We start from the raw sequence: 19,627 nt of genomic DNA on the forward strand, positions 1-19,627 counted from the left end.
CTGTCAGGTAAACGTTCAGTGAAGCATTTGTGTTCACGACCGCTCCTCTAAGATGAGTTGAATTTATGCGGTGCCTTTTATCTGAGAGGTGCAAGCGTGCACTGGTCTTGTATTCATCACAATGTTCACAGAGAAGTGGCTAAGCTGAAGACAGTCCTCGCCCGGGGCCCTGGATTCCACACGTTCACGGGGTTGCTGGAACCACAGCAAACCAGGGAGCAAGGTCTGCTTTGTCCCCAGATCTCTATCCACCTCCACACACCTGGGTTCCTTTCCTTGAATACTTTGGGCCAGTGAAGCTAAAAATATGCCTTTTTGTCTCTCTTTACTAAAAGAGCAGAAAGGCTATTAATTAAAAACATGAAAGTAGAAATCCTGTTTTCTTAAAATTACTAAACCTGGAAACACTTGGGAAACATTTAGTGAAAGAATAAAAATTGTTTGCAATAAAAATTAAGAGACCACGGGATCTGGACACATGCTTTTTTATTAGTATAGATATCTTAGACAATACTGCAATTTCCAGAGGAGTTCCATGTTACTACATCAACAGTGTGAATTTCTGACAGAGGCAAAACTGAGCACCATAGTATACAAATAGAAAGACCATGCTTGATTGAGGACAACAGAAGTTCACTAAGGATGCACGACTTATTTCAGAAGTTCTCAGGCCTCCCCCTCGCTCTCCTCCCGGCCTCCAGCCACACAGCCTCCGCGTCCAGCCGCGCTCGGGGCTCAGGCCTCGTCCTCGCCCTCCTCCTCCTCAAACTCCCCCTGCTCGTCGGCCGTGGCGTCCTGGTACTGCTGGTACTCGGACACCAGGTCGTTCATGTTGCTCTCGGCCTCGGTGAACTCCATCTCGTCCATGCCCTCGCCCGTGTACCAGTGCAGGAAGGCCTTGCGGCGGAACATGGCCGTGAACTGCTCCGAGATGCGCTTGAACAGCTCCTGGATGGCCGTGCTGTTGCCGATGAAGGTGGCCGACATCTTGAGGCCGCGCGGCGGGATGTCGCACACGGCCGTCTTCACGTTGTTGGGGATCCACTCCACGAAGTAGCTGCTGTTCTTGTTCTGGACGTTGAGCATCTGCTCGTCCACCTCCTTCATGGACATGCGGCCCCGGAAGATGGCGGCCACGGTCAGGTAGCGGCCGTGGCGCGGGTCGCAGGCGGCCATCATGTTCTTGGAGTCGAACATCTGCTGCGTGAGCTCGGGCACCGTCAGCGCGCGGTACTGCTGGCTGCCCCGGCTGGTCAGCGGCGCGAAGCCGGGCATGAAGAAGTGCAGGCGCGGGAAGGGCACCATGTTCACGGCCAGCTTGCGCAGGTCGGCGTTGAGCTGGCCCGGGAAGCGCAGGCACGTGGTGACCCCGCTCATGGTGGCCGACACCAGGTGGTTGAGGTCCCCGTAGGTGGGCGTGGTCAGCTTGAGGGTGCGGAAGCAGATGTCGTACAGCGCCTCGTTGTCGATGGAGTAGGTCTCGTCCGTGTTCTCCACCAGCTGGTGCACGGAGAGGGTGGCGTTGTAGGGCTCCACCACCGTGTCCGACACCTTGGGCGAGGGCATCACGCTGAAGGTGTTCATGATGCGGTCGGGGTACTCCTCGCGGATCTTGCTGATGAGCAGCGTGCCCATGCCCGAGCCCGTGCCGCCCCCCAGCGAGTGGGTCAGCTGGAAGCCCTGCAGGCAGTCACAGCTCTCCGACTCCTTCCGGACCACGTCCAGGACCGAGTCCACCAGCTCCGCGCCCTCCGTGTAGTGGCCCTTGGCCCAGTTGTTGCCGGCCCCGCTCTGGCCTGCCGGAGGGAAAGGAGAATATCAGACACGAAGACTTAAGCAAGGAATTCCAGATTCTGTCATTTTGACTCTGGACTAGATTTAGAGATGACAGATTTTTCTCTTTTAGAAACCCTTTCTACCTACAAACAATTTTTCTATATGCCAGTGACCCTCAAAAACACTGGAGATCTAATAAAGCAAAAAGGTTAGTTCATATGAGGCACGTAATTAAGAAGATGGTTTAACAAAACCCAACTGGTTTAAAATTAAGAACGAAGAACCTTCTGTAAATACTTAAATCAGCTACAAGGAACAGGCAGGGTGGGGCGCACGTGATCAGAAGAGGCCGCTCCAAGCAGCTGTCTCAGCTGCTCGTAAACTGTGCCTTTGGCCTTTGGCCTTTGCTTCAGGAAATGCTCGCCTGTTGTCACTGGTCCTCTGAGATGGCCGGTCACCTGGGAGCTGCTGTTGGAAGCTTCCCTTTGCTCCCTGTTCTCTGCCCTCCCCAGGCTGCTCTGCCGTGGGACGGCTGCGGCAGCCCTCTGCAGGCGGATCCCGTCCTTTGAGCTGTGCGGAGAGGGGCCAGAGGAGGGACAGCCCGTGGACCGGGGGCAGTTAGGCCAGGACTCAGGGCCTCTGTGGACACGCAGCCTCCAGCGGGGCACTCAGCAGTGACAGCTGTGACCTCCACGGGGCTTAGGAGGAAGTGGGCCCCCCGAGCCAGTGCCCGGGGACCACGCTACATACCGAACACGAAGTTGTCGGGCCTGAAGATCTGGCCGAAGGGTCCAGACCTGACCGAGTCCATGGTGCCCGGCTCCAGATCCACCAGGATGGCCCGAGGCACATATTTGTTACCTGCGGGGACAGGGCAGGAGTCAGGCCTGCGGTAGGCAAAGGAATCCCAGCGCCCTGCCCTCTGGGCCTTCACGGCAGAATGCAGCAGGGAAAATTCCAGCACGAGACAAAAGTAGGAGATTAGAGGCGGTTTCTGCTCTACAAAGGGAGATAATGGCCTGCCTCGTCATGACAAACATGCAGGAGGCTTCAGGAACTCTGAAGTGTGTTTTTGAGCAGTTAAAAATGCATGCAGGAAGCCTTTCTTTGTCATTTGCATGTTCCTAATACATTGCGTCTGCCGCAGAACAGAAAGCAAGGTGAGGGGGCAGGAAAGCTTCCAATAATCACCGGCAGCTTCATTGTAGTACACGTTGATTCTCTCCAGCTGCAGGTCACTGTCTCCATGGTAACTGCCCGTGGGGTCGATCCCATGCTCATCGCTGATGACCTCCCAAAACTGGAAATAAAGAAAACCGCGTGATGGCCTGGCATCCGAAGTATCAGTAAAGATGGCCCCCTTCTTCCCCTCCTGTCCTTGGAACAGCGGCATTGTGGTCAGACAGTCGAGGAGCCCCAGACAGACCGATAGCTGCCGCCCCTGATCCTGCGGCAGCCGCCGCCGAGGGGCTCAGGGACCCGCCCAGCATCAGCCGTGTCATGGCGACAGGCTGAGAAGCTGGGAGGAGCCCTGAAGGAGGCGCGTGGGCACAGCCGCGGGGGCTGCGGAGGCCGTGACCCCCAGGCAGGCCTGAGTGTCGGCATCCAGCTGATGGACGGGTCCTGGCAGGACCCAGGACAGGTGGACCCCGCCCTGCGGCTGCCCGCAGGGATCACTGTTTCCTGGCACAAACCCGACCCAGCTCTCCAAGCGGCGCAGTGTTAGGCGCTGACATCCTACTGCCCTCCGGCCACTGACTGCAGCAGCGGAATGGTGGGGTAGCGCGGGCAGGAGCACGCGGGGGGCAGTGGCTGGAGCTGGCCACGGTGGGGGCGCGGGCTGCATTGTGAATTTGCAGCAGGAAAGGGGGTGGCGGGGCTGGGGGGGCAATATGGCGGTTCTGAAAGAGACCACGTCCTCGTGCAGGCGCCCGCCCATACCCATGCACCATGCCCGTGGCGCCTCGCCCACTGCGGGCGACAGTCACAGCCCAGGACGGCCACCTGCCGCCGCGCAGGCGGGAATCAGACTCCGACGTTATACGTCATTCTGTCTAGCTGGTGCTCGCATTAAGGGATCTAACATCCCTGTCTGTCGGACCCACGAGAAGTCTCCATAATATCTGTCACCCAATGACACTGCATTTTTTCATTCAAACTACAGACAAAATATACAAATTAAATTCCATATGAGGCCACTGGATTATCATGACCAATAGGCCCTATCCAAATCTCAGAGGCTAGTCTACCAGGGAAATACCAACCGCGTCCCTCAGAAGGGCCGGGTCCGAGGAAATTTCAAAGGGGCCTTGATTAAACACACACAGCTGCGTCGCAGCGCGCACCGCGGCAGGTTCTGTGGTTCCTGGGCCCCGCCCCGCGCCGAGAACGCGCCCCCCGGGGCGGCGGCCCCCTCCCGGGCCCTGGCTCGCACCCTGGGGACCCGCCACCTCTCCCCGAGCCCTCCTCGGTCTTCACCCTGGGGACCCGCCGCCCCCTCCCCGGCCCCTCCCAGGCCCTGTCGCGCACCCTGCGGACCCGCCACCCCTACCCGGCCCCTCGCGCGCACCCTGGGGACCCCCCACCCCTTCCCGACCCCTCCTCGGTCTTCACCCTGGGGACCCGCCGCCCCCTCCCCGGCCCCTCCCGGGCCCTGGCGCGCACCCTGCGGACCCGCCACCCCTACCCGGCTCCTCGCGCGCACCCTGGGGACCCGCCACCCCTCCCCGACCCCTCCTCGGTCTTCACCCTGGAGACCCGCCACCCCTCCCCGGCCCCTCCTCGGTCTTCACCCTGGGGACCCGCCACCCCTCCCCGGCCCCTCCCGGGCCCTGGCTCGCACCCTGGGGACCCGCCACCCCTCCCCGACCCCTCCTCGGTCTTCACCCTGGGGACCCGCCGCCCCCGCCCCGGCGCGCACCTTGGCGCCGATCTGGTTGCCGCACTGGCCCGCCTGGATGTGCACGATCTCGCGCATGGTGCCGGCTGCGGAGCGGGTGGAGGCGCGGGCCTTACGCTGTGCGCGGCACGGAGCGGCAAACTCGAGCGCAGAGACCTGCCGTCGCCCCTCCAGCCGCGCCTTTTATAGGGGGGGCCCCGCCCCCGCGCGGTGACGTCAGCGGGCGGGGCGCGGGGGCGACGCGGAGGGGCGAGGGGACTGCGGCACCGCGAGGGGGAGCCGGGGCGCGGCGCGAGGTTCGGGCCGGGGTGGGCTGCGCCGGGTGCCCGAGGTGGGCAGCCCAGCCTTTCCGCGGGGTTTGCGGCGTCCCTAGGCTTCCTGCCTCCCGGGCAGGGTCCCGGGCCCGCGGCCTCGATCTCCTTCTTTTCGGGGTGGGAATGGCGGCGGGTGCAACCGCCGGGAGGGGGTGCGGGGCGGGGAGGATGGGGGTCCCGGTGGGGGCCGAGGGCGGCTGTCTTCGGGGAGGCCGGGGATGGCGGGTGGGCGCCCTCCGCCTCTGCCCACGTGTGGAAGGCGCTCGGTGGGGGAGGGGCCGGGAGAAGTGCCTGGGCGCCTGGCCTGTCTCGCGTGTGCTGTGGGTCCTGGGTCCTCGCACAGGCCCCTTAAATGTGCACGATTCCGCGTGCGCGCCTGGGTGTCCCAGCGAGCGCGGCAGCCCGGCGGCAGCCCGAGCACGTGCCTTCCACGCGTTATGTCCCCTCGTGCCCACAGCCACCGTGTGAGGCTCGACCTCCAGCTCCAGGCCACCAGCCGCATGTGGCCACTCAACACCTGAACCCTGGGAGTCTGAACTGAGATGTGCTTTCGTGTAAAATACTCATGCGGTTTCATGGACTCACGAAGTTTAAAGAATGTAAAATATTCCATTACTAATTTTGTATAGTGATTACTTATCAAAAGAATATCTTGGATATATTTTTGAAATTAATTTCACTTGCTTCTGTTAAATTTTTTAAATGACTGCCAGACTCACAGTGACGACTCGAAAATTTTAAATTACCTACGTGGCTCACATTCTATTTCTGCTGTTCTAGAGTAAACATTATTACCATCCGAAGTTCACGGCTTGGAAACGGAGGCTCAAAGAGTTGACCAGCCACCAGCCACAAAGCCTGTAAGTGAAGGCATCTAGCTTCCTTCTACAAAGAAAAAGCCCAGGTGAGTTTCAAAGGCTTAGTCAGGGTGAGGTAAGATCCAACCTTAATTATCCCTACGAACCATCCGGAACAGGTGGCCAGGGAGTGGAGACCAGGGACTGCTTCTTTCTCTCTTTTCCTCTCTGAGGCCAGTTTCTCCAGCTATAAAATGATAATTATAGGTGCCCTGCAGCCAGCTTTGTGAGTAGGAAACGAGAAGCTCTATATGAAAGCGGGTCAAGTTTATGGAGCAGAAATGCCCCCATAAAACCCAAGGTGATGCTGTCCTTATACATATTAAGCCCATTTGTCATGTTACTGGTGGGTAAAGTCACAGCTTTCATCACCCCTGCTTCGGGAAGCCAGTCCTCGGGGTCCCTCCGCAGGCAGGCAGGTGCCTGGTGCCCCCTCCCGGGATGGGGGCGGGTCTCCTAGGCTCCCTCCTCCTCGCTCCCTCCCGGTGCCGCTGGGCTCCCACAGCTCAGCCCATCCCACTGATGCTGTACCCCCATGCCTAGGGCTTGGCTGCACCTTCTCACCACCGCTACCCCCAGCTTCCGTTCCCTGGGCTCTTCACGACCAGCTGGAGCCTTCCAGAACCTCTCGAGGGAGCAGCTCTGCTCCAGGTAACTCTGTGATTACACGGTTCCACAAAGATTTTCTGGAGATTCCTGCGTCTTGGCCTCCGTTGTTTCATTCAAGGTGGGGAGTTGGGGCCAAGTAGAAGCCGAAGATGAGACCTGAAAGGGATGGTATTGGGGACAAGGGGACCCTAACAGGTGGGCATCTCTCTACGCGTGGAGGGTGTCCACTTCTCTGTGTCCTGGTCGGGTCGTTAAGCAGGTCACCTAAGCTCTCAGCCTCTGTTACTGTAACCGAAACATGGAAATGGGTTTTGTGACGTTGTGAAGATGAGAGACGCTTGTTCGCTAAATGCCCAGTTCACAGATATTAAGTGACAGCGTTGATTCCAGCAGGCCCGGGCCCCTGGGGATCTCTGGCAGCGAAGGCTGCCTCACTGCCACCCAGTGTGCACCCGGCCTGCTTCCTCCCCGGCGCCCGCCCCACGTCTGCTCCTGTATAATCAGAGAAGCGCGCGGGCAAGTGCTTGCCCGACCTAAGGTGACTCACTCGAGGACTCTGACCTGCCCTCCTCTGCCACACGCGTGTGCCAAACACCACCACATGGGCACACGGCACCTGTGCAGACAACAGCAGGAAATGGGGCCCACGGAACCTCCCTCCCCTGGGTTAGGCTTTGACGAGGTCTGGGGAGAAGGGGGCTGTTCCCCACTCCTCTTTGTGTCTAAAAGGAGCAGCTCTTCTGGCTGTTGGGCAGGGTGATGGGGGAGGTGAGCCAACATCATTTCCTGCTTTGGGCCTGATGTCATCGAGCGCGTTTGGGCCACTCTCACCCCGAAGGCGCTTTGGGGTGACGATGACAAAATTCAGACTGGAGAGGGAAGGTGTGAGTTCCCTGTGGAAGGCTAGGCCTGTGTCTTACTAAAGGGCTCTGCCTGCCCTTCCCCCTCTCCTGCCTTCGCGGAGAGCCTCTTAGTGAAAGTGCCCTCTGAATGCCTGGTGCTGTGACGGTGGTAATTACCGTTGGTTGATGCGTTGCTAAGTGACGGATGGGATCTAGTTGAAATATATTAGCTGGGGTCCCGAAATTCTGAGAACGTCAGCTTCCTCTGTAGAATAATGAAAACCCAAGAACCATCTCAGCAATAAAATTGTATCCATTATCCTGGAACAGCCACACCCTATTTGTTGGTGCCCTCAGAGAAGGCCCAAGGGATGAGGCACCTCGATCTCTCTTTCCCCTGAAACATCTAAAATAGCCTTGCCTGCTCCCTTGACCGTTTGCACACATTTTCAGGTTTTTAATAAAAGCATCTCTTTATGAAGATGGAGGAATTTTGCTTGAAGCATTTGAGGTGCTTCCTTTTTAAAAAGGAACTTCCTTTTTAAACTGAACTCCAGTTTAATTTACTTTGAAGATGTCAGCTCCACCAAAGTTTATAAATTTTTGCCCCAGACAATAATAATTTAGAGTAAATATATGTAATGTTTCTCAGCTACCTTCTGGAATGTTTCACATCCCAGTATGAATTATTTTTATTAGAATTGTCAATCTGGACCTTTCATAATTGAAAAAAGTATATAGTATACTGTGTATGTAATATACACATATATTGTATATACATATATATTTTTATTGTGGTAAGAACACATTTCATGTATACATATTTTCTGAATACAAAATTAGAAAATTTATAAAATACTAAAGAACACAAGTATGTCTTTCCACACTCCTCTAGATGTATTTTTTTCACTGTTCGTGTTTGATATTTTCCTTTTTTTCCCCTTTCGTGGGTTATTGAGATGTTTTTGTTTGTTCCTTTAAAACATGGTTTCAATCATTTTTGCCTTGGACATTAAGAATGAAGAATACTGTTATTCTTATGCTATGACTTAAATGAGACATAATCTCACAAATTCTCAAATATGTGTAACCTTTTCCCAACTGCTACCATTTTCCCCGTAACTAGAGAACCTGGACCATACCAAATTCTCTGAGCAAACTCTGCTTCCCATGGCCAAGGCTGTTCACAGGACTGGAGTGAATTTCCCCTATTCAGCCCACCCCACATTCCCTGAGTGGTTAAGAGCACAGGCCCTGGATGGATGGAGTGGGTGCAAATCCTGACTCTGCCACTTATTAGCTGTGTGACCTAGGGCAAGTTACTTAACCTCTCTGTGCCTCTATTGCCTCATCTGTAAAGCGGAATAATAACAGTACCTGCTTCCTGGGGTTGTTTCGAGGACTGAGTGAATTGATGTGGGAAAGCACCTAGAAGACCCCCTGACCCAGAGTAAGTGTTATAGCAATCTTAGCTATTGCAGTTGGCAGTTGTTTCCTTTCCTCCTTCCAGGGAGCTCTTCTCCATAAATCAGGGCTCAACGCCAATGTCACTCTCTCCACGATGTGCCCTCCTCTGTGCCTCGTAATACAGTGCACACACTTCCGTGTTACAATCCTGGCCCCTAGTCCACGAGGCTGTGCACAGCAAGGAAAGGTGTTGTGGGAATGACGAGCTGCAGAACTCCTAAGCGGGGAACTGAGGCCCCATTTGGATGTTCCTCCCCACCCCCAAACCCTTAGGGTCTGCAGGTCAGTGGGCGTCCCCGCACCGTGCAGGGCAGTTCTGAGCACAGGCACCCCGAGGGCAGGGCACGGACTGGACCAGCCCCTGCAGGAGGCATGAAACCCGAGAGAGCCTGTTCCCCCCTACTTTCCAACTTTCTGGCTCCCTCGCCACCTGTTTTCTGAATGCAGGCTTTCTTCACACCAAAATCTGAGTTGCCAGAGACTTTTGGTGAGGCCAGCCGTGCTGATGGCCATGGGGCCAAGCTGGGCACAGAAAGGGTGCTGGTCATTTTCTCGGAAGCTCCAGAGCCCAGGGTTTGCTCTGTTTCACTTTCAAGGCAAACAGATTACGGAAAAGACTGACATCAGTATTTCCCTCTCCAAGGTGAGAAAGCCAGCAAGTCCTGCAGAGCCTAATAATTCTGTCTTCTGCTGAAAGTGTGCAGGGCAGAGGCGAACAGCAAGTAGGCATTGGGCATCCAGCCAGGCTGCTGCGGTCCTCTTCCCTCCGTCACTGCCCTCTGCTCTCTGGGCGCTCCCTGGCTCACCCGTGCCCCGTCCCAACTGCCAGGCTTTTCACCTGTAACACAAGGCTCCCCGCCCCCACCACATGGTCTGCACAGCTTTCTCTAGAATAGTCTTTGCAGAGGGGCGAGCAGCCACCTACCACCAAACTTGTAAAATCCGCCAGGGAAGATGCACTTGAAATATGCAGTCCCTTTTTTAACTGTAAAATCATATTGAGGTACATTTTAAGAGTGTTTATCAGACCTTCGAGCACTGAAGTTCTGGAAAAATACAGTCTCCGGGACCTCCTCACTTGTGCGGCCAGGAGTCTTCAGAGAAACCCCCAAATTGTTTTCCTGTTCACAGTTCCCTCCTTTGTTTGCCAACTAAGTCCCAGACATACTTGATTTGACTGTGAAGAAATACTACTTGTTTATCATCATTACTATCTATGCCTAGTTGTCATGTGGTACAAAAACAGTGATAGGCATCATTTCAAATACGGGGCGGATTAATTTTGTTAAATTTATTGTTTGATTATACCAAATTCTGTTGAACACTCGTAGTCTGATGCTTGTGTAACTTGCTGCCAGTGTTCTCTTGTTTTTCTTAATTAGAAGAAGTATTTGTTAGGTCTACTCTTTTAATCTTATCAGCAAAGCCAGTTTACCACTGGGCCCTGTAAGCATAGCCCTTGCTAGTTTTCAGGACCTAAGAAGGTGGGGGGTGGAGGTGACAACTCCAAAATATGAAAAGAAACCTGCAATAGTTAAATTAATGTTTAATTAAATGAAACATATCACATCAATTAGTCAAATGCAACTTAACTTTTATATCATAACATATAAATTATAATAAAGTAAAAATTTTACAAAACGGAAATTTAAATACTTTTGATATGATGTGGGCGGTGCCTCCAGAAGCGGGAGTATCTTAGATGTACACAGCCCTTAAACTTGGACCTAGAAAGCCCTTCAACTGGATTATCCATCCTTCACAATTAGGATCATTGTCTGGATATAAAGGAATAATTTAAAATTTTTTGATAACTAGAAGGAAGACAGAGATTAAAGAAGATAGAGACGCATTATATAGGAAAGGGATGCCCTGAGAGAGCTTGAACAGAGCTGTGAATTCTGAGAGGGAGGGTGGGAGGCACGGGTGTGCACTTTGCCTGGGAGGAAACCAGAGGTCTTGGACCAGTCATTTCCCCTCCCTGGCCGGCAGGGGGCGCATGGCCGAGGACCGCTTGCTCGCTTTGGGTGAAGCGGGGAGAGATTTGGTGAATTACAGGATAGAGAAGCAATGTGCAACCAGACACTTCTGTGTACTGGCTGTTTCACAGTCAAATTTTTGTTAACTCGTGGAATACGTGTATACCGTGCAGATTCGCAGGTGACTTTTACAGTTGCATAGTTTTGTGGGGTTTTTTTTTTTAACATCTTTATTGGAGTATAATTGCTTTACAATGGTGTGTTAGTTTCTGCTTTATAACAAAGTGAATCAGCTATACATATACATATATCCCCATATCCCCTCCCTCTTGCGTCTCCCTCCCACCCTCCCTATCCCACCCCTCTAGGTGGACATAAAGCACCGAGCTGATCTCCCTGTGCTATGCGGCTGCTTCCCACTAGCTATCTATTTTACGTTTGGTAGTGTATATATGTCCATGCCATTCTCTTACTTTGTCTCAGCTCACCCTTCCCCCTCCCCATGTCCTCAAGTCCATTCTCTACGTCTGTGTCTTTGTTCCTGTCCTGCCCCTAGGTTCTTCAGAACCATTTTTTTTAGTTTCCTATATATGTGTTAGCATACGGTATTTGTTTTTATCTTTCTGACTTACTTCACTCTGTATGACAGACTCTAGGTCCATCCACCTCACTACAAATAACTCAATTTTGTTTCTTTTTATGGCTGAGTAATATTCCATTGTATACATGTGCCACATCTTCTTTATCCATTCATCTGTCAATGGACACTTAGGTTCCTTCCATGTCCTGGCTATTGTAAATACAGCTGCAATGAACATTGTGGTACATGACCCTTTTTGAATTATGGTTTTCTCAGGGTATATGCCCAGTAGTGGGATTGCTGGGTTGTATGGTAGGTCCATTTTTAGTTTTTTAAGGAACCTCTATACTGTTCTCCATAGTGGCTGTATCAATTTACATTCCCACCAATAGTGCAAGAGGGTTCCCTCTTCTCCACACCCTCTCCAGCATTTATTGTTTGTAGATTTTTTTGATGATGGCCATTCTGACCAGTGTGAGGTGATACCTCATTGTAGTTTTGATTTGCATTTCTCTAATGACTAGTGATGTTGAGCATCCTTTCATGTGTTTGTTGGCAATCTGTATATCTTCTTTGGAGAAATGTCTGTTTAGGTCTTCTGCCCATTTTTGGATTGGGTTGTTTGTTTTTTTGATATTGAGCTGCATGAGCTGCTTGTATATTTTGGAAGTTAATCCTTTGTCAGTTCCTTCATTTGCAAATATTTTCTCCCATTCTGAGGGTTGTCTTTTCATTTTGTTTATGGTTTCCTTTGCTGTGCAAAAGCTTTTAAGTTTCATTAGGTCCCATTTATTTATTTTTGTTTTCATTTCCATTACTCTAGGAGGTGGGTCAAAAAGGATCTTGCGGTGATTTATGTCATAGAGTGTTCTGCCTGTGTTTTGCTCTAAGAGTTTTACAGTGTCTGGTCTTACGTTTAGGTCTTTAATCCATTTTGAGTTTATTTTTGTGTATGATATTAGGAAGTGTTCTAATTTCATTGGTTGCATAGTTTTGTAATTCATGCGAGTTTGGGTCCCCCTGAGATCCCGGGACTGAGGTCGGAGGAAGGAAGCCGAAGCTGGGGCGCAGGTGAGCAGGGGAAGAGAGAGGGCGCACAGCGGCCCTGAGGGTCGGGAGCGGGTGCACAGGTGAGCTGTCGAGGCTGACCGGTGTTAACGAGCAGTGTTAACGCGGGCCCAGACCTGCTCTCTGGCCTTGCTGCTGGGCTGGAAGGAGGCGATGTGAAGGCAAGACAAGGGAAGCAGGAAGCACAGGGGTAAGTTCGAGTGGGGCCTCTCCCTGAGGGGCTGCTGCTCCAAGTCTAGCCTAAGACAGAAGTTTCCATCCTAACTTCCTGCACTGGCAAATTTAAACTCCTGAATTGGAGCCAGTCCTCAGGGAGGTTGTAAGGGCGGCTCAGCTGCCGTTTTCATTTGTTCCCACCTCTGGCTGCTCCTCCCCCAACTTGAACACACAGGCGCCAACACCTCACGAAAATCTGCACCAAGAAGATAATTTAATACCAATCCATTAAGGCCTTATTCTGATGAGCAAGTGTATTAACTCTTCCAAGAGTGATCACATAGAGGCATAGACTTCTGTGGTCAAAGGGACCTGAAAATCAAATATTCAAACAGTAAAAGATATTCCAAAACTAGCCTATCTTGGTCCCCCGTGCAGAATTCCTGACAAGAAGCCACAAAGCCTGTTCTGGAGTAGCTTCCTGAACAGGACTAAGGCTCAAAGAGATTAAAATACTTGCTCAAAGCCCTACAGCTACTAAGTAGAAAAATCACGTCCTTTATGAACACAGATCCCGATTGTCGGAACCGAGGTTCCAGGAACCATGTTTGTTTCAGTCCCCAAGCTGTCCGTTCATGGTAGGCAGAACTCGAAGCCCCAAAGTTCACCAGCCCCGGGGTGCACACACCTTTTCCCAGTTATTCAATCAAACGCTAATCTCAGTGCAGTGTGAAGGGATTCTGCAGGTGTAATTCAGGCCCCAAATCAGTTGACCTTAAAATAGGGAGATTACGTGGGCGAGCCTTCACTAATCACGTGAGCCCTTTAAGGGAGAATTTGCTCCAGCTGGTGGCAGAAGCCTTCGGAGTTTCAGTGCAGCGGAGATCCTCTCCTGGTGGCCTTGAAGGTGAGGCTGCCATGTCGTGGGCCACGTGCTGGTGTCGGCAGGCACCTCTAGGAGCTGAGCACGGCCTCTGGCCGACCGCCAGGAAGCCAGCAGGGGCCTCAGACCCCAGATTGCGAGCAACTGGATTCCGTTAACCACCTGAGAGGTGCTGGGGGACCCGAGCTGCAGATGGAGCAGCCAGGAAGGTCGGCTGTGCATGGCCCCCAGCAGAGGACCCGCTGCGCCCCGCCAGACGCCGTAAGTTTATTATGAGGGTCCCACCATCGGGCTTGCGGCAGTGTGTTACACACGGTGCACTAGAAAAGTGCACCACTGCCTCCCCTTTGGTCTGAGGTCAGTGCCCCTGGCCTGAAACAAGGATTTTACTTTATTAATTTTAATTATAAAATGCTCTTTTTAAATATTTTATTTATTTTATTGAAGTATAGTTGATTTACAGTATTGTGTTTCAGGTGAACAGCAAAGTGATTCAGTCTTATATATATATATATTTTTCAGATTCTTTTCCATTATACGTTATTACAAGATGTTGAATATAGTTCCCTGTGCTATACAGGAAATCCTTGTTGCTTATCTATTTTATATATAGTAGTGTGTGTATATGTTAATCCCAAGCTCCTAATTTATCCCTCCCCCTCCCCCTTTCCCTTTTGGAAACCATAAGTTTGTTTTCTATGTCTGTGAGTGTGTTTCTGTTTTGTAAATAAATTCATTTGTATTATTTTTTAGATTCCACATATAAGTGATATCATATAGTATTTGTCTTTCTCTGTCTGACTTACTTCACTTAGTATAATATACTCTAGGTCCATCCATGTTGCTGCAAATGGCAGAATTTCATTCTTTTTTATGGCTGAGTAATATTTCATTGTGTATATATATATATATATATATATATATATATATATATATACACCACATCTTCTTTATCCATTCATCTATCGATGGACATTTAAGTTGCTTTTGTATCTTGGCTACTGTAAATACTGCTGCTATGAACATTAGGGTACATGTATCCTTTCGGATTAGAGTTTTTGTCTTTTCCGGATATATGCCCAGGAGTTGAATTGCTGGACTATATGGTAACTCTGTTTTTAGCTTTTTGAGGAACCTCCTTACTGTTCTCCATAGTGGCTGTACCAATTTACATCCCCACCAACAGTGCAAGAGGGTTCCCTTTTCTCCACACCGTCTCCAGCATTTATTATTTGCAGACTTTTTAATGATGGCCGTTCTGACCGGTGTGAGGTGATACCTCATTTTAGTTTTGATTTGCATTTCTCTAATAATTAGCGATATTGAGCATATTCTCATGTGTTTGTTGGCCATCTGTATACCTTCTTTGGAGAAATGTCTGTTTAGGTCTTCTCATTTTTTTTTTTTTTTGGCTGTGGAGCATGGGCTCTAGGCGTGTGGGCTTCAGTAGTTGTGGCACATGGGCTCAGTAGTTGTGGCTCGTGGGCTCTAGAGCGTGGGCTCTAGAGCGCAGGCTCAGTAGTCGTGGCGCATGGGCTTAGTTGCTCCGTGGCATGTGGGACCTTCCCAGACCAGGGCTCAAACCCGTGTCCCCTGCATTGGCAGGCGGATTCTTAACCACTGCGCCACCAGGGAAGTCCCCAGGTCTTCTCATTTTTTGATTGAGTTATCTGTTCTTTTTTTGATATTGAGCTGCGTGAGCTGTTTATGTATTTTGGAAATTAACCCCTCGTCGGTTGCATTATTTGCATGTATTTTTTCCCAGTCTATAGGCTGTCTTTTCATTTTGTTTACGGTTTCCTTTGCTTTTAAGTTTGATTAGGTCCCATTTGTTTATTTTTGCTTTTATTTCTATTGCCTTGGGAGAATGACCTAAGAAAATATTGCTACGGTTTATGTCAGAGAATGTTTTGCCTATGGTCTCTTCTAGGGGTCTTATGGTGTCATGTCTGTGTTTAAGTCTTTAAGCCATTTCGAGTTTATTGTTCTGTATGTTGAGAGGGTGTGTTCTAACTTCATTGATTTACACACGGCTGTCCCGTTTTCCCATCACCACTTGCTGAAGAGACTGTCTTTGCTCCGTTGTATATTCTTGCCTCCTTTGTCGAAGATTGACTGTAGGTGGTTGGATTTACTTCTGGGCCTGAGACAAGGATTTGAGTGGAAGTTTGTTAGGGGGCTGATCCTAGGAAGCCTGGGAGGGCAGTGGGGACGGAGCGGGGAAAGGAAGGAAGGGAGCAGCCTTCCGCACTGGGGTCCGTAAGAGACCCCATCACTGAGTTGCCCCCCGAGTCAGGGAAGCTGGGCTATTTAGCCTCCAGTCTGTCCTTGACTGACCGTCCTTCCAGAGGGGTGTTACAGGCAGGACACGCAGAAGGGGGTCTGGGAAGGACAGTCAGCTATGGAGATGTTCATGAGGAGGTACCCCCGTCTAGCGACACAGGCCGTGTAGCCCGGGGTCCTGGTTGGGCCCCTTAGCGGGTGACGCGGTCTTCTCCATACTTTGCAGATACTTTCAGTTTTCAGTTCCTGCAACGTTCATGCTCCCCAGGTGCTCTCTTCACTAGCTGAACATCTCCAGGCTCTTCCTGGACCCCCACGAAACAGGAATCTGAGTCCTTTACAGTCTGGGGTCGGGTGGGGGGACACTGGACCCGGAACTGGTTGGGTGGCTCCCAGCTGAGAGCTGAAACCAGCGCTGCTCTGACCACGTCAGCTTCCGGGCAGCCGCCTCACTCTGGTGATTCACGTGAAGCTGTCCTGGTCCTTTGTGGAGCTGCAAAGACCATGTCACCCTTCCTGCCGCTCTGCTGGTAGTGCTGGGATCGTAGGGGAAGGACGCGTCATTACTGGGTGGGCCTGGGCCTGGTTCTGGGGGAAGGGCCCCGTGTTCACGGCCAGTTTGCTCAGGACTGCGTTCAGTATTTAAAATACTTAAATCAGCTACAAGGAACAGGCAGGGTGGGGCGCACGTGATCAGAAGAGGCCGCTCCAAGCAGCTGTCTCAGCTGCTCGTAAACTGTGCCTTTGGCCTTTGGCCTTTGCTTCAGGAAATGCTCGCCTGTTGTCACTGGTCCTCTGAGATGGCCGGTCACCTGGGAGCTGCTGTTGGAAGCTTCCCTTTGCTCCCTGTTCTCTGCCCTCCCCAGGCTGCTCTGCCGTGGGACGGCTGCGGCAGCCCTCTGCAGGCGGACCCCGTCCTTTGAGCTGTGCGGAGAGGGGCCAGAGGAGGGACAGCCCGTGGACCGGGGGCAGTTAGGCCAGGACTCAGGGCCTCTGTGGACACGCAGCCTCCAGCGGGGCACTCAGCAGTGACAGCTGTGACCTCCACGGGGCTTAGGAGGAAGTGGGCCCCCCGAGCCAGTGCCCGGGGACCACGCTACATACCGAACACGAAGTTGTCGGGCCTGAAGATCTGGCCGAAGGGTCCAGACCTGACCGAGTCCATGGTGCCCGGCTCCAGATCCACCAGGATGGCCCGAGGCACATATTTGTTACCTGCGGGGACAGGGCAGGAGTCAGGCCTGCGGTAGGCAAAGGAATCCCAGCGCCCTGCCCTCTGGGCCTTCACGGCAGAATGCAGCAGGGAAAATTCCAGCACGAGACAAAAGTAGGAGATTAGAGGCGGTTTCTGCTCTACAAAGGGAGATAATGGCCTGCCTCGTCATGACAAACATGCAGGAGGCTTCAGGAACTCTGAAGTGTGTTTTTGAGCAGTTAAAAATGCATGCAGGAAGCCTTTCTTTGTCATTTGCATGTTCCTAATACATTGCGTCTGCCGCAGAACAGAAAGCAAGGTGAGGGGGCAGGAAAGCTTCCAATAATCACCGGCAGCTTCACTGTAGTACACGTTGATTCTCTCCAGCTGCAGGTCACTGTCTCCATGGTAACTGCCCGTGGGGTCGATCCCATGCTCATCGCTGATGACCTCCCAAAACTGGAAATAAAGAAAACCGCGTGATGGCCTGGCATCCGAAGTATCAGTAAAGATGGCCCTCTTCTTCCCCTCCTGTCCTTGGAACAGCGGCATTGTGGTCAGACAGTCGAGGAGCCCCAGACAGACCGATAGCTGCCGCCCCTGATCCTGCGGCAGCCGCTGCCGAGGGACTCAGGGACCCGCCCAGCATCAGCTATGGCGACAGGCTGAGAAGCTGGGAGGAGCCCTGAAGGAGGCGCGTGGGCACAGCCGCGGGGGCTGCGGAGGCCGTGACCCCCAGGCAGGCCTGAGTGTCGGCATCCAGCTGATGGACGGGCCGCCCCTGGGGCCAGTGGCCAGAGCTGGGACCCTACTGTCAAGTAGAACACATTCAGACTTAGAGATGGAGCAGCTTTCATCGAAAAGACTGTTACCGTCGGGAGAATGCGCTGATCTCAGAAGTGTGCAAGCATCCCGAGTGAAAGGGGATGGGCTTTTTCCTGGTAGGGAGGGGTGAACAGGGCTAGCGGGAACTTTGTGGGCGGGGAGGGAGAGAGGGTGGGACAAGCAGATGTGAAATCAGCTTTTGCTGCAGCCGGGAGAGCGTTCTGTCGTCGGCAGACCCTCAGCCTGACCGTTACAGGTACAGCGTTCACCTGTGTGCTTGCTTCAGCCTGGGGGCCGTGGAGGCGGGACTGACTGAAGTTTGGTAAGAGGTGGGCACTTGTGAACACCTGGTCGTTGCCCCTGTTGTTTTATGCAGACAAAATCTGTGGTTAAACGCTACTAGGGATGAATAACAGTGTGAGGTTGACGTGGGTTCGGTTAGTTGTCAGGGCTGGGTGGGCTTCCAGGTTCTTGGTGGCCCTGAAGGACCAGCTGTTACCATCTGCTGAGCATGTTTCCAGACTGGCAGGTGTTAGAGGGTCTTAGAGACCAGGGGTTTCACAAGAGGTATGCTTAGGAATATTATTTTTAAAAAATATTACAGGTTAAATTAGGGAGTAAAAACACAATTTGAAGTTGGAAGGGAGTTGGTTGAGAAGGCTCTGAGATGTTGGGCCTGAAGCATATTTAAATGGCAGAGTGAGAGTGACAGTGGCAATTTGATGGATTTCTCGGTTTGCGGTAAATATTTCGGGCGGCGGCGTAGACACTTATGGGATTGCATGCACAGCCGTTACTCCTGACCTCTGCCCCAGGGCCCCTTTGGGCAGCCCGGACCATGTCCAATGGCAGACAGCTGTTGGGGACCGTTCAGTGAGTTCCTGGAGTTCTCTCGTGGTGATGTGTGTCCTCGGTAAGACTGTCCACGGTGCTGGTCGCTTCCTGAAGCAGAGGAGGAAAGCGTAGAGGGTCTGGCAAACTGGCTGCGTGGCCCACCGGCAGCAGCTCCAGACACACATGTCCGCACGTGATCTGCAGCGGTCAGGCCTTTTGAGAGCCCTCCCAATCCCTTAGCCTCTTGTTCTAAGGCTTCTTGAGAACCTGGCAAGGAAGGAAGGTCAGAGCTGCTTTCTGCAGCCAGGATTCTGCATGTAGACTTGTAGCTGTAGCATGCTTCTGTTCCGTGAAGATAGCCACAGATAGCTTTTGGATCATCTAGTGCCTGAAAGCTGAAATCAGAGGTAATAGTACAGTAATGGTGATGAAAGAAAGCAGTCTGGTTGAAGATTTGATAAGGGCCAGTAAGATTCGCTAGTAACAGGATCTAATCCAGCCGCAGGCATGATCTTCCCTGTTTTGGCCCCGCCCCGCCCCGCCCCATGGGAGACGTTTGTAGAACCAAGAGGTCATATCCACCAGACCCTGCACCATGTCCCACATCCTAGGATGTCTGAATTTCCTGCCCAGTCTGCTCCAAGCCCACTTCTAGCACAGAGATGAGCCTCTCTCCCAGGGTCTTCCTGAGGGCAGGTTATTGAAACTTAGTACAAAAAAGATGCCTGCCGTGTGCACCTCTAGGACCAAGGGGAGGCCGTGTGGGGAGAGGGAGTGGTGGGGTTTGGTGTGTGGGCTCGGATGTCCACAAACACGCCCCTGAAGCCCAAGAGAAACTCTGAACACGGAGCTTCAGGCGAGCGCCCCAGGCTGGCGATACTCCGTGCACAATGTCACACGTGGATGCAGGGAAGTGACGTGTCCTGACTCCATGGAAGGACAGCAGGAACCCTGTGTTCGGTTCGCCTCTGGACTCAGCCCTTTGCATTCTTCCCTTGGCCGCTTTTAGTCTGTACCCTTTCCCTGTGAAAACAAAACAGAACTGTGGCTGTGAGCGTAA

The 19,627-nt window shown here is 52.3% G+C and overlaps 2 protein-coding genes and 1 long non-coding RNA gene across 6 annotated transcripts; 1 reads left to right on the top strand and 2 right to left on the bottom strand.

Annotated features, from left to right (window-relative positions):
• Positions 1 to 469: 469 nt before the first annotated feature.
• On the bottom strand, positions 470 to 4,852 carry TUBB2A (tubulin beta 2A class IIa). Of its 3 annotated transcripts, none has more exons than XM_082413219.1 (4): positions 4,697 to 4,852; positions 2,968 to 3,076; positions 2,527 to 2,637; positions 470 to 1,796 (listed from the first exon to the last, which is right to left on the bottom strand). In XM_082413219.1, the coding sequence occupies exons 1-4, from the start codon at positions 4,751 to 4,753 to the stop codon at positions 736 to 738; spliced, it is 1,338 nt and encodes a 445-aa protein (XP_082269345.1). In that variant the 5' UTR covers positions 4,754 to 4,852; the 3' UTR covers positions 470 to 735. The 3 variants fall into 3 exon arrangements, with proteins under 3 accessions (XP_082269345.1, XP_082269347.1, XP_082269346.1); XM_082413221.1 differs by having other exon boundaries at positions 4,792 to 4,807; XM_082413220.1 differs by lacking the exon at positions 2,527 to 2,637.
• A 270-nt stretch (positions 4,853 to 5,122) lies between these two features.
• Positions 5,123 to 16,212, top strand: LOC309637917. 2 transcript variants are annotated; one of them, XR_014250860.1, is made up of 3 exons: positions 5,123 to 5,893; positions 6,390 to 8,747; positions 9,212 to 16,212. It is a non-coding gene; the product is annotated as an uncharacterized lncRNA (long non-coding RNA). The 2 variants fall into 2 exon arrangements; XR_014250861.1 differs by having other exon boundaries at positions 5,128 to 5,893; positions 6,390 to 6,497; positions 8,808 to 11,191.
• A 153-nt stretch (positions 16,213 to 16,365) lies between these two features.
• LOC309637913 (tubulin beta-4B chain-like) lies at positions 16,366 to 17,848 on the bottom strand. Its single transcript, XM_082413235.1, has 2 exons — positions 17,259 to 17,848; positions 16,366 to 16,928 (listed from the first exon to the last, which is right to left on the bottom strand). The coding sequence occupies exons 1-2, from the start codon at positions 17,458 to 17,460 to the stop codon at positions 16,810 to 16,812; spliced, it is 321 nt and encodes a 106-aa protein (XP_082269361.1). The 5' UTR covers positions 17,461 to 17,848; the 3' UTR covers positions 16,366 to 16,809.
• Between the last annotated feature and the right edge of the window lie 1,779 nt (positions 17,849 to 19,627).

The sequence above is a fragment of the Balaenoptera physalus genome, assembly GCF_965194825.1.
Source record: "Balaenoptera physalus genome assembly, chromosome: 11".
NCBI lineage: Eukaryota > Metazoa > Chordata > Mammalia > Artiodactyla > Balaenopteridae > Balaenoptera > Balaenoptera physalus.

Bases quoted from the DNA above. Each gene is read 5' to 3' on its own strand.
- TUBB2A (XM_082413219.1), bottom strand. From the start codon at position 4,753: ATGCGCGAGATCGTGCACATCCAGGCGGGCCAGTGCGGCAACCAGATC. The intron at 2,638-2,967 runs GTGATTATTGGA...CTGTCCCCGCAG, and splicing joins GTACTACAATGAAGCTGCCG to GTAACAAATATGTGCCTCGG. The intron at 1,797-2,526 runs GTATGTAGCGTG...TCCCTCCGGCAG, and splicing joins GCCCGACAACTTCGTGTTCG to GCCAGAGCGGGGCCGGCAAC.
- LOC309637913 (XM_082413235.1), bottom strand. From the start codon at position 17,460: ATGCCGCTGTTCCAAGGACAGGAGGGGAAGAAGAGGGCCATCTTTACT. The intron at 16,929-17,258 runs GTGATTATTGGA...CTGTCCCCGCAG, and splicing joins GTACTACAGTGAAGCTGCCG to GTAACAAATATGTGCCTCGG.